This window comes from Pleurodeles waltl, chromosome 4_1 (assembly GCF_031143425.1).
Source record: "Pleurodeles waltl isolate 20211129_DDA chromosome 4_1, aPleWal1.hap1.20221129, whole genome shotgun sequence".
Taxonomy (NCBI): domain Eukaryota; kingdom Metazoa; phylum Chordata; class Amphibia; order Caudata; family Salamandridae; genus Pleurodeles; species Pleurodeles waltl.
The window spans coordinates 830,335,397-830,349,907 of record NC_090442.1 but is presented as its reverse complement, the minus strand read 5'-3'; the positions used below and the strand labels follow the sequence as shown (position 1 = coordinate 830,349,907).

The 14,511-nt window shown below is 39.2% G+C and overlaps 1 protein-coding gene across 2 annotated transcripts in view; it reads right to left on the bottom strand.

The window, feature by feature from the left end:
* Positions 1 to 565: 565 nt before the first annotated feature.
* IKBIP (IKBKB interacting protein) overlaps positions 566 to 14,511 on the bottom strand; it is a 63,158-nt gene continuing 49,212 nt past the window's right edge. Inside the window, exon 3 of one of the 2 annotated variants that reach the window (XM_069229566.1) lies at positions 566 to 1,891. In XM_069229566.1, coding sequence (XP_069085667.1) covers positions 1,133 to 1,891 — 759 coding nt within the window. In that variant the 3' untranslated portion in view covers positions 566 to 1,132. Of the gene's footprint in view, positions 1,892 to 11,807; positions 13,684 to 14,511 lie in introns of those variants that run through there. The other variant, XM_069229565.1, reaches the window with a different exon arrangement.

The following is a 14,511-nucleotide window of genomic DNA, read 5'->3' as shown; positions in this document are numbered from 1 at the left end:
GTAGAAAATACGATGTGAGCTTTCAGAGGTCTTGGAGCGGAACACTGACCTGACCCTGAGGATGGCCTTGTTAGGCATGGTGGACGAGGATGGTTGCTCACAAGCTGAATGCACACTTGTGGGTGTTGGCACATTGTTTGCTAAGAAGGACTTTGCTGGGAGTTGGAAACCCCAACCCCAGTGTCCTGATGGAATGGAGAGTGGGAGTGGACTGGTTCGCTTGAAAAGCCAAGTTACACCACATGGGGCTGCCCAAAGAAGCACAATAAGATATGGGGGACGTGAGAGCATACTAAGGTCTGGGACGTGACTTGTCAAATGGCTGATTTCAAAGTGAAAGTGAAATGTGGCTGTAACTGTACCTTACTTGGTGGTTTAAAATGAATAAACATGTGTTATTAAACAAAAAAAAGCTTTAATTTTCTACCACACACTAAATTTTGGATATATACTGGGTAACATTTATCTGGAAAAAACAGGCAGACTGTGGTCTTCAAGATTATGATACAGAATAGTGCAGAACTCAAGTACCCTACACTCCCAGAATAAGAAAATAGTCACCCTCTCGCAATCCTGATTACGTTTATTGACCTGTAGATGTAAAGATAGACATGATGACACTTGTCTGCCAGCCTCAGATGGATATGTTGCACAAATAAAAATAAATGGTCCAATTACACTTTAAATATAATCATAATGACGAAAATGGGTTCACAATGCTTCTATATTTAACAAAAAATCTGAAAAATATCATCCAGATGTTTGGGGCAGGATGAATACAAAAGTTCACTACAAAAATCAAATTTGTTAGATCTACATAAATATTTCTACAAACACTCAACTCAACTTAAAGAGAAGTGTCTAGGTATTGTTTCATACATTTCCATCTTTAAATACAGAATAAAACATATAGGGATAAAAATAATTCCAATTCAATATTTCCATTAAAGTTTCTATTGTAGAAACGTTTGTTATAATTTGATAGCCATGAAACCTTCTTACTCACTACCTGACCATATAAATACCCCCCAATAGAAAACAAGACTTAGGGTTCGTAGCCACACCTCTCAGCAGTGCTTGACACACTTTTTAGCAGTAGTTACAAGTTAAAATGATAAAATCTGTTAATTGATTATGAATTATTTTCCGATAAATGCGTTACGTTATCTTTCATGTCATTAACATCTGTTGTAACCTGAGTCAAATGTGATAGTTTCTTGTTCAATGTGGCAATTTCCTCTTCTCTTTGTAATAAGTCAGAAGCAAGTCTACCAATTCTCAATGTCAGATCGTGCACTACTGGGTTCAAAAGAGCAAAATCATTTTTCATGTTATGTACTTTGGGTTTTAAGTCATTCACAAAAGTAAGTGTCTTTAGAACTTTGACTCTGTCACTTTGTAGGTTTAACAGCGTGCCTGAATGCCTCTTAAAATCATCCAAGAGTTCAGAAAATGTCCTTTTCATTATGTCAATTCTTTCTGAATTTCTTGTCACTGAACTTCTTAGTTCTGTGATACGTTCAATGTTGCTTGCAAGTAAATGACCTATGTGTTGTTCTGTTTTTTTCACTACTTTCTCTAGTTTACTTTCAAGTTCTTGCACAGAATCAGTCAATGTGCTCACATCTGAACCAAGGCCAGAAATGCGCCGGATGTCAGTTTTCACAACAGTAATCTTCCCAGACACATCACTTGTTACAGATGCAGTGCTTTGTTCCATTTTAATGATTGTCTGAGAAAGAGCGGTCATGTTCTTTTGCAGCTGTTCCCGTGTATCTGTCAAGATTTTGGTCCATTCTTTAATGGTGATAATATCTTGCTGCATATATTCTATATTTTCAGGAATGAGCGGCTTCGTCTGGTGGTCCATTATATTTTGCGATTCTTCACACTAAAGCAAAAAAATAATATTTACATCAGTAGAGCATATTATTACTCTGCAGGCAGAATAAAACAGCGAAATAGTCACCTTTTTAAAATGTAAATTCCCTGATTTGGCGATAATGAATAGAAAAGTGTTGCAAAGAAAATGAAACCGTAGTACATCTATGAACTGCTATTTGAATTACAGCAGTGAAAACTGAAATAAATTAATCAAACCATGAGAATATATAGTATTAAAGATTATTTTTGCAATTCAAACTCATATATTGTGGATCACAGATTGAAAATGGAAATTTCTCTTTGCCACACAGAAAACATGAAAAACCCCGATTCATAAGATACGCAATTACAAAACTGTGCTAGAATAAATGAATATTTTCCTTTAGTCAAAATATCACTCGGACGATAAAACCGGAATATAAATGTTTGTCACTGTAGAAGGTGTAATTGATAGTAAAAAAAAAATGAAAAAATAGCAAAAATGTAACATCTGAGGAAATTAAGGGTACATAAGAGTAAATGATTCTTCACTTGTGTAGTTTTTGTAAACAGTTTACACATCTATGACTAGTTCTGAAAATATAACTTTAGAATTTAAATAAGTTGCTGCTATAAACTACATATGGTTCAATTGAGAAAAAGCCTATTTATTGCCCACATGAAAACCTAAGAGGATGGTGGCAGAGAAGGAGTGAATGAGAATACTAGGCTAGCACTCGCCTCTAGAAGGTGCGTGTATGTGGATGGTGCCGAGGTAGCCATGTCACCAGTGCCTGCCTCTATGCTTGGACAATAAGTGGTCTGAGGCTGTCAGTGTTGTGCTTTAATTCGCCCAGGACCCAACAAACGATACAAATCTGCCAGCTGAGGTGGAAGTGGGTGTTGCTAAGAGGGAAAGTTGGAGTGGCACTGGAGGTGAAACAAGTGGTGGTAGAGGACAACAGCTGAGTCTGCATGGGTGGGTAGTTACTGTAATTGACCTGTTTGTAATGCCATACATAGTGAAAGGCGGACACGGAGCTGAAAATAGAAAATATTTCCACAGAGAACGCACCAACTGGCCAATGCTGCACCACTTTTGCCCAGAGACATCAATAAGAAGGGAAATAAATCCAGGATGATTTTTTGTATCTGTGCATGCTATTTGATTGTCTTGCATCACTTGTAAACATGCATGCTTATCTACCTCCAAAACTCCGCTATTAGGTCTCTTAGTTGTTCTCTCATTCAGGTTGTTAATGGCAAAGAATTGAGATTCCAGGTGTAGAGTCCTATAATGTGGAAGCAACTTCTTCATACGCTGTGCAATAAAATAGTTTCACAGTATGCCACAGTAACAAAGTGGCATTTACCCATATGCCGACAAACTGATGTTTAGGCACTCCAATCCAAGGTGCCTCAAATTCTATTGTCCTCAAATAAAACTGAACACTAATCAACATCAGATTTCATTCAGAGAACACAAGTTAGAGTGGACATCACCAGCTGCAACCACAGTGAAAGTTTGTATCTGTGATCTGATGGCAAGGGTTGAAGTGGCCTACAGGAGGTGGACCTATAGATAAGTATCTACAGAACAACAGATGAAAGTGGGGAGTATGCCTCTGTCTTACTTCTTTGTAGCTACCTTGGAAAGGTAAACATAATGCCAAGAGTGATAGGAAACTGCTATTCCCACAGTTCTATACTGTGCTAACCAGTAATAACCTTTTAGGAAATTCCTGCAGGCATTTCAATAAGTGAATATGAAATGCTTTCAGGGGAACCACTCAGCTTTATTAACAATTGATTTAGAAATGTTGTGTGTGTGATGCTACCATTCCACACACATACTGATCAAGGATATTTAGGATACCTTTCATCTTTTGATGCTGCAGGTTTGAGCGACTGCAATGAGATGTTGATTTGTGTGGTAAATAAACTGAAGTTTGAGATCACTGCTCAATATGATATGGTTGAGATCTGGTTACGCCAGAATAATACCCTTCAATTAAACTACTAAGGGCCGGATTTAGATCTTGGCGGATGGAATACTTCGTCACAAACAGGACAGATATCCCGTCCACTATAATACGATCTCCATAGGATATAATGGGGTTGTAATACGGTGGACGGACATTCGTCACATTTGTGACTGACATTTCCCTCCACCCAGATCTAAATCAGTAAAAACAACAACATGTTCTGCCAGGAAGAATCATCAAGTGAAAATACTCCTATATGGCTAAGGGAAATTAAATAACACATCAGTAAAAATAACAATATTACAAATTTCCCCCCAAAAGCACCAGAATTTGTTTTAAATGTTGAAAGGAGGTATGTTTGAACCAAACAGTATTCTATATGAACAGAATCTGATCTGTCGTATAAAATAGTGCTCAAAGTGGCGGCACACTGCAAAGTGAAATAGAGTGTGCCAAAACAAAAGTGAAAAAATACATCAAAATAAATAAACACAACATATATACACAGAAGGGGTCAAGCCCAAACAAAGGAACGCAATATGAATAAATCAATCAAATGCCCAATTGAGGGGCTAGGGATTGACCACATGAAAGTCGACTTTTTGACCCCTATGGGTATGAAAAATCCGGGGTCGTCATCAGGACAAAATTATAAACAAGATGGCACCAGACCGGAGCAAAATACGGTCAAAACAATACAGATCCTCCAATTATTGGATGAGATTATAACGTATCTAGTGGAAAAGAGAGCAGAGATAAAGCCACCGCACGCTGATTATGCTAGTGTCGGCGGATGCAGCTACTCTCGCACTGTTCATTCCCATAGAGGTCGAAATGTCGACTTTCATGTGGTCAATCCTTATCACCTCAATTGGACATTTGATTGATTTATTCATATTGCGTTCCTTTGTTTGGGCTTGACCCCTTCTGTGTATATATGTTGTGTATATTTATTTTGTTGTATTTTTTCACTTTTGTTTTGGCACACTCTATTTCACTTTGCACTGCGCCGCCGCTTTTAGCACTATTTTATACGACAGATCAGATTCTGTTCATAAAGAATACTGTTTGGTTCGAACATACTTCATTTCAGCATTTAAAACAAGTTCTTGTTTTTTTTGGGGGGGGGGGATTTGCAATATTGTTATTTTTAATGTTGTGTTATTTCATTTAGTATAACCATATAAGAGTGTTTGCACTTGATGATTTTTCCTGGCAGAACATGGTGTTGTTTTGATTATTATTACCCTTGTTCTGTGGATTAGGGGTACCCCTTTACTTATGGTTAAGATCTAAATCAGGCCCTAATTGTAGACTCATAGACTGGGCTGTAAGGCACTTTTTTATGCTGTTGGGGCAATAAAATGTAATTGGTCAAAGTTTTATTGGCGGGGCGACATCCAAGAGAAATACTAGAATGACTTGAGGATTGCCTCCTGTAGATCTGAGGCTGAGACCAAATTGGCAAATATTCTACTGCTATTCACAAAAGGAATGTGCCTCCTCAATCACAGTGAATTTTGATTGGAGCAGGACATAAAAGTTATGTTTGTTTTTTGCTATGTTACAAAATGTTTCTGGGAAAGTTAGTTGTGTTGCTAGTATTTATGTAGATATGCTAACTTCTGTCCGTATATTGATCTAAATATTTTTGATCTGTAAATGCGGTGAATAAAATGAGCTAAAATATGTTTGCAAACTGATGTTCCAGGGCTAGATGTTATGCATCCTAAATATTACTATGGATTTGTATCAGTGTTTGATGCTAGCTTCACCACATTTTTAAGCAATTTATAATGAAGCTAATTGGTTCCCCTTGGGAGCATTTTATATTCAGACTGTCAGAGCTAGTCTCAAAGGTGATTATTAGGTAGTTCTAAATGATTAAGGTACTCCAATATCTGTCTAACAAATATTTGTTTTGAGCTTCCACTTCGCTACACCTCTATTTTCTGAAATTTAAAGTCCAGAAAATTATTCTATCAGAATATTGTGCTTTACATTTTTCCCTTCAAAAATGCTGCAGCCAGAATATTGACTGCCATTTTTTTGAAAATTGAACCATATATAGGTAAGTATAGACTTACTATTGTCAGCTCCATACTTATGAACCTTAACAACATATACTTCTTTGAGATACAAAAATGCTGCTATCTGTACCTGGTCAGCTCTTACCCTGATGCTGTATTCTGGGCTTGGCTACTTGAAAATGCTTGAGAATGATGCAGAAATCAATTACCCTAGCTAAATTGTTAGGGCACAGTGTATGAAAGTCCTGTAATCCACACTGCTAATTAGGATGTGGATGACTATCACTTTGTATGAACAACAGACGCTACGAAAAATAAATGGACTTTAACTGTGAAGGAATCGGACCCGCAGTTTCTTTGTAAGCATGCATGTAATTGAAAAAAGTTCTGAGAACCATGGGAAGAAACTTCAAAACAACCAACTCCATACCGCAAAAAACACAGAGAAATGGTTTTCCTTGCTTCTGAAGTTTTAGAAGTTCTATGTTAAGAATAGCAAGAGTACTAGATATATGACCATTGTTTCTGCCAGATAGGATATTTTTGGGAGATACTTTAAAAGGCAAGTATTGTACCCTAATCAAAGTGAACGCAGAATGATTTTGAGTTCTGTCTTTAAGGTCCCCTATCCGCATCAAGGAAGGAGACAGCATGCACTAAACTCAATGGATCAGTTGAGGATCAACCTATACACAATCAAAAATACAAGCAATTAGGCATCTATTGAGCCGTTGCACAGTGTTTTATTTTTTTTTAACATACGTTATTGAGCTTTAACATTTACACCAAGAACAAACTGGGAGCTCCAGCTGTAATACATCATTATTGCGGGGGAATATGCCCTGGTAACGGCAATCCCTCCTTCTGATGATGCAGAGATACACTTAACACAAACAATGACATATGCTATCTAACACAGCCAGTGACTGCATGATTACAGCAACGATGTTCCTCCTTGCCTCATGCCACACCACAGTGTAAGTGCTCCCAGTTCGTGTACCTACCCCTCTGCTCTCCCTTCCCCCCATGCCTCGTGCCGCTCCAATATGCTAATGTGTAGCTGTTGTCTGTCACTGTGTCAGGTGTCTCCAGGAAGGTCCCACACCCCTCCCCTGAACCATTTCCAGCAGTGTAGGTGTTGGATGGAGGGGAGAGTGTCCTGCCATGTAATAAGTTAGTCATCCCCCCGGCTTCATGGGGATGGTGCACCATCTAGAAATGGTTTGTCCAGATTCTCCATGGCACACAGCAGAGTACTCAAGGCCTGCGCCCCATCGGTCGAGCCCTGGCCTACCTGGCTTCCTGATATCTCACCATCTCTTCTGCCTTCGCCCATCTCAATAACTCCAGCTTGGAGGCTGTGCTCTAGGACGCCCTCGCCGTTTTCCAATTCCTTGTTATATCTGTTTTAGCTAGCAGGAGTGCTAAATCCTGAAATTAGTTGGAATCTTTAAACCAAGCCCTGTGGCAATATCCCCTGAGTAAACAGTGTCTGGGGTCACAGGGAATCGGTTACTTCTGATACCGTGCTGACAACGAATTCCCTCAGGAGCAGGCAGACCATAACATGTGAAAGAATTCCGCTGCTTCTTCTCCCCAGCGTGACACCTGGCTTCTGTCAAGCCAAAATACCTCCAAATTCTATCCGTACCCAGGTCAGTATGTCCCCTCAATTTTCATCAGTGATTGCTCTATGAAAGAGAAAGTGTCCTTGGGGTAAGTCATAGCTAGCTCTAAATGCCTCGAATGGTAGGAGGATGTTGGCTTCGAATACGGTCCCCATGGAAGTTGCCCCTCACCTCTCCCCAGCTAAACAGTCCCCTCCAATCGCCCCCTTGAGGTAATACTGTCAAGAATTGAAGTGGGATCTCAGGGGAGTAAGGTGTAGGGCAGCCTGATCTGCGGAGATAACGCAACCAGCAGCAGTGCAACACCTTTAATGCAGTGGAGCTGGAATTAGCAGGAAGGGCGAGGCGAAGTATTATTCTGACCTAAAACCGGAGTAATGGGTGCTACCTTCTTGTCCGGCATCGTGCGGTTAGCTATCCACTGCGTCAGCCACTGCAGCTTGCCCCCCAAGTAGTAGGCCTCAAAATCAGGAACGGCCGTGTCCCCATCCGCTGCAGGCCTCTGAAGTACCGTCAGTGCTAACCTCCGTCTGATGGACCCCCATAGAAGCCAACAATCAACAAATGTAATTCTTTGAAGAATGTGCCTGGGATCCATAGCAGGAGAGTAACAAAAAATAAAGAAGTTGAGGTAAAGCACTCATTTTTAGCAGGGCGCCTCGTCCTGCCACCAAGAGGGGCAATGATCCCTAGAAGGCCATACTATCACTGAGTCGACGCAGCGTCTGCCCCACATTCCCCTCCATGAGGTCTGCTCGGTTGCGATAGACATGCACTCCCAGGTAAGCCAGGCAGCGCAGCTCCCACTGCAGACCGACAAGGTCCTAGGGCGAGGGGGCGCCCTGTCAGCCGTCGTAGGGAAAAGACTGAACTTTTGCCAATTGACTCGAGCCGTTGATAGTGTTGTTCACTGATTTCATTGTCTGCCACTCCCAACATATTTGAAAATGAAGGTCACATGTAAGACCACAGATTGACTAGTCTGAAGAGCTCACCATTAACCAGTTGAAGTGAGGAGTCAAAGCAACATTTGGAAAAGTGGTAGGAAGTTATACGGTATAGAGAAACATATAAAGTGGAATATTAAAAGAGTGAAGAGAATGGAGTGTGGAACCCAGAAAGGATGATGAACAAGAAGAGCAAGAGAGTTACAACCCATGTGATGGCTCACTCCTTTGACTCACTGAAGTAGTTCCTTGCTAGTAGAGTTATCATTTCACTTCTTGTAGGAGATTACAGTTTTGAAATAAGTACTGACATAGGGCCTGATTTAGATATTGGCAGATGGGTTACTTCGTCACAAAGGTGACGGATATCCCGTCCACCAAAATCTAAATCCCATAGGAAATAATGGGATTTATATTTTGGCGGATGGGATCTCCATCACTGTTGTGACAGAGTGACCTGCCTGCCAATATCTAAATCAGGCCGTAAGTACTCAAAACTCAATTGAAATTGACAGTTGCAGTTTTTTTAATTTCTGGAAGCACATGTGGTGTTATTCCTCTCTGATGTTAATTAGCTTACACACTGTTTCTTTAACAGGCCATCCTCTGAATGTTTCAACATAATACAAACTTAAGTGGGAAATAGTAACACTAGTTAATTTAAGATTATGACAACAATGTGGACATTGTACTAACCAGCAATAGGGTGTTATACAGTTGTTCACTCTCATCCATTGCAAGCAGTTGGGACAACTCTATTAATATATTCAGGAACCATAATTACCATAATACAACACATGAAGACCATTCTGTGCGTTATCCAAATACTTGCAAGGTGGAGGAATTTATAGACAGAAATATTACATAGTATGTCTTGCTGTTCATATTAATCCTAACTTCTTCAATGAAGGTATTTCAAATTACATAACTAGGCTGATGCTGTTCACCTAAAACACTTTCCTCCTGGGCAGCAAGGAAACAGCGTAGTGATTCTTATATCTTTCATCCTTAAAATGGGGGGTGGGGTAGAAGGTCACAAAATGTCTCCCTGATAACGTTGTATTTTGTGGCCTCTTTAAGCCGGTCCTTCATTCTAGGTGAGGGCACTGTAATCCATGCATTTGCAATTTGTCTTTTGGCAAAAGTACTACAACTCGCTTCCTTCTATATTTCGTTCTCAAAAGATAGTAACATCATCAGTGGAGATTTTTCAATAGTAACACTAGTTATGTAAGTAACTGTTTTTGCAATTTCATTCCAGTTTTTACTGATTATAGGCTACATCCAGGTCAAATGAAAGAAATCTGCAGGGGTGAAACCTTATCTTCCTCATGTGGGGGTGGATTCAGGATTAAATCTATGGCCGGATTTGTGTGTGTAGTAAACTCTTTGTAAATACATGTGATTTATTAGTTTATAATTAATGCAGATCAGCTTTGCCCGGTCACAGCAGTACTGCAACTGAATGTCACTTATTTCAGCTCCAGGTCCTGTGCCCTCATTCTGCAGGCTGTAAGAAATATCACTGAACAATGTTCCATGAATATGTTGTATAATTCTAACACCTAGTCCCTTGAGGTTGTGTTGAGTATTTGTGTTATGGAGTAGCGGAGGTTCCGGGGGGAGGCATCAAATCCAGCCTTTGATGACTGGCAGAGTTTGTAGTAAGGGATGAAATCGGGACCATCTGTTACATTATTCTCTGTATATTGCTCTAGTGTAATGAGCTTTTTTTTACCAAGATGTGTTCCACACCAGTTGGCCGTCTTTCGACAAGACAATTCACAACAGATTTTTCGAGTGTAGAAATGGGTAACCTGCGATTGGCATGGCTGGTGAATACAACTGTGGGGGCCCATCAGCCCTCACCACTTCCCAGAATGGCCCGTTCTTAAGACAGACAGTTTGTCTGCCACTGATGGGCTTGAATAATTTCTGCATGAGCTTCATCTGAAGGGAACCCAGTTCAAGTTTGTCCCATTTCATTGGTATGTGAGGTAATCTGGACTCCTTATGAAACCAGTGAACAGCAAAGTGGGATAGTGCCACATAGTACTAACGAGCGAGATCCAGCGCCACGAAGCTTCTTTGTCATATGGCAATGTCGATAAGTCCCCGTGTATTCTAAGCTGGCAGTCTTGGTAATAGTGAGTATGGTCTACAAAGAAGCTTTTTGTTTTTTAAAGGAATGGGAATATTGGTGAAAAGACACAAAAATTCGGGTAGACCCAACATTTGGTAACTGCTATCCTACTTATCATGAAAAGGGACAGTTTAAACCCACAGTTTATTTGAGAAGCGAGTTTGGTCATTACAGGGCCAAAGGGGGAATAAGAAGAGTGTGAAACAGCACAAAAACAGCCACTCTGCCAAATTAAAATATCTGAAATTACCTTATTTAAAAGAGAAATGGGCGGAGGATTACAGGTGCAACTACTCAAGTAAAATGTTAAGTCTGATCCAACTGGGAGATGACTGAACGTCAGTGGTAAGTAAATGCTGCAACAAGAGAAATGTTGACAGGCAATAATCATGTTGTGACAACCCCCTCCACGGGAAAGACCACATGAGTCGGGGGAAAAAAAGGAAAAAAAACTCCAGTGCTCTTGCTTCCTGTCCCCACTCCCCAGTCCTGTCATTCTTGCATGATCCCCCTGAGCATACTGGGAATTATTTCGTTTATTTTTATGCAACCACTTGGCTGATTTCCTTGATGCAAAGAGAATCATCAGTGGTGAACGTCTTCACAAGTTGGTTTGCTTAGCTTTTCAAATGTGTATATAATTATTATTGCTCCATACTGTAATAATGCACAGCGTGCACACGCTATACCATAAAACATTTACTGATTATATGTTTAATGGGCACCTAATAAACACATTAACTACTCACTGAAGGAATTACCTAAACACTGCGCTCTGTGTTTTGTCATGGGCAAGGACTTAAGCAAGCCTAATGAGAACGTGTTTAAGTCACCGTTCAAAATATAATGGAAGTTATAGCTAGGACCTGCGAAGTAGATTACATTTTTCAAAACTTAAGTGTTTCACTGCCTCTTCTCTAACAAGTGCAGCGCCCCCGGGATATCCTTACATAAACAAAGCATTTCTAGATTGATATGAAATATGGTCACAGAGTTACACAGGTGATCTTTCTAAACCCTGAAACATGTTAATGAGAAAATGCAGGTGTGATTACAAATGCGTTACTGTTACAAATATTAAGATGTGCTATTAAACAAATCTGATATTCAATTATAAAAAAATAATATTATCGTGCTTGGATAATCATTAGACATCTTCTGGTCCGCATCTGAATATCAAATGAAATATATACTGCCAATAGTGAAACACATGGTGTCCGACTGCTTTATTTTGCTTATTTTTATACAAAGGCAGATAGAAAAATCATCATTTCATGACTCAGCATGTACCTTGTCATTTATACCAGACCAAACATCTTTCAAAGATGGATGCTATTTTTCAAAAGAACAAATTTATGTGTAGAAGCAATGTGAATACCTCAAAATACTCTGCTTTAAGTCTTTCCACATCAGAAAATAATATGCGCTCTTTGGGGCCTTACTTGCCTCTTGAGCCTCACCAAGGCTGGCTCCGCAAGACTGGGTTGCAGGCATACCACGTTTACTGACAATACGACTGAGGCCACACTTTTAAGTTACCCAACAAATGGTCAATGCGTTTAACAGGTTAATCGCAAAAGGAAGGAACTGCCCAAGTATGTAAAACTTAGACTGATATATAGAAACTCAATGGCATTTTCAAGAGGATTTTACATAACTCTAGTGGGTGCTGTATGTGTGCTGCAATGATTACTCAGATAATCTACATATATAACCTATTTGTATATGAACAAGATTATATATATAGACAATCTTTTGTGTTACAATGTCAAACATATTTTGTAACCAGTAAGCCAAATACAACTGCGCAGTGTAAAACATTGATTGCACACACAGAAACTGTGCCATTTCTAGAATGATGGCACAGTGCAATCAGTGACACCACATAAATGCTCTGAAATCCATGCCTGGGCCTTCACCCTCTTCTCTCTAGCGCATGGAGGCAGCGAGAAGAGGTCCTGCCCTCTTACTCCAGGTGCTTTCAGACTTGTGTTCACTGATGCACAGCAGAAGAGATACCAATGAATTTCAAGAATTTTACAAGATCACAGTGACATCAATCATTTGACTTTGTGAATTTTTGTTAATCAGTGAACAGCACAAAAGAAGGAAATACATAGTTTTTAAATTAGTTATTCACTCTTATTTAAAATGACTTGCAAAGAAAGTACACTGATAATGGGGCAATTGAAGAAATGCAAGAAAATCAAGTTCCAGAGAAAAATCAAGGAGAGTTCCTTTTCAAAGTACATTTCAGTTTTCATCTAAAGTCTCTTCTACTTCTGATTTATTCTCAGCTAAACTAGCTCCTTTTGTACTTGAGGACAGTGCATATTCCTGCACTCTCGTCTTTAAAACACCCAGTTCACTTTGCATTTTTAATATGCTATTGTCATACTGCATTCCTTCGAGAACCTTTTGTATCCCATATATTTCTGAGACTGCTTTCAGCATGTTGTCCTCCATGTTGAATGTCTGCATGGTCAAGTCTTCCATTTTCTTTTCAATGCCTATCAGCTCCTTGGATACTTTGAGAACTGTGCGAACAGCAGTTTCAATTATCGGAAGATTACTTCTGCATTCCTCAAGTTTGGGTTCATAATCCTGGATATTTTGACTCAGTTCTGTATTTTTAGCAACCAATACACTCTGCTCAACTTCTAATTTTTCAATTGTTTTTCCATTTGATTCCAATTGTTGTTCAATGTGAACAATCTCATCATCTTCTTGTCTTTTTAAGGCTCTAGTATTTCTTATTGTGCTATCTTCCAGCTCATTTAGCCTTTCAGACAACAATTTAATTCCTTTTTCAGCTGTATTGATGTGTGATTTGACCTGATTGTGAATGGTTTTAGCTTCAGATTTTAAAATGTCAACGAGCTTGGTCATTTTGTCAAAACTGACTTTCCACAAATCTGTAACATTTTGAAATTTCTCGTTCATGTCTTGCACCTTTTGAGTTAGCAGATTTTCACTGTCTTGATGGTTGTGTACTATTCCGCGAAGGCTGGATACGTCTTCTTCTAAACGGGCAACTACTGAGATGACTGGGATTGTTTCTTGCAGAACACCGTCAGAAGTTTGTAGCTGTAGTTTTAATACAAAACAATGTCCACAGTTTTTATATATTTTACAAATGTACAAATTACAGTGCTACTTTATAGTTAATATTTAAGAATGTATGTATGTAGATATATAGAGATCTCTGAATTTCATATATACCATTTATCCTAAAGAGTGACAAATACCTTCATCATCGAGCTGACAAAATCATTTATTTGTAACCTTTTATGATCAACGATTGATTCATCAGGATATTTGTCGAAATGAGGCTTGAAAATAACTGCATTTCTTTCCAATGTGTCATTCCAAAGAGATGGGATGTTTATAGGAACATTAAATGAAATCTGGTTGACTGTCACGGAAGCATATAAATTACAGAGGCACAGCGAAGAAGAGCTAAGACTTGTTGCAGTGTGAGGTGAGCGTTTGATTGTTTTCAAACCCCATTTTCACATACAGCCTGATAAACATGAACTTTGAGCATATCATAAGCAAATAAAAGACTGCACGTAAATGATTTATTTACCCGAATTAAGGTACTTGTGTGTTATAATCTTTACATAATTGCCATTTGTGTTATGCTAAGCAAAAAAGTGCTCCCAACACGAAATATAGATAAATACTTTATGCTATGCTGCTTTTAATGCACAAAAAGTAAAAACTGCACCTGCTACAGAAATTACACTTAACAGATGACGTCATGCCCATTCATTACTTTCCATTTTTCATAACTATGATATCATTATAGTGAATTATGGATTCAACAAATGAGAAGTGTAGTCTTACTTTGTTTGCCTTCCCTCCAGCTAACGAGTATTTAAGAATGATCATGCATTTGGGCAATGACAGCCC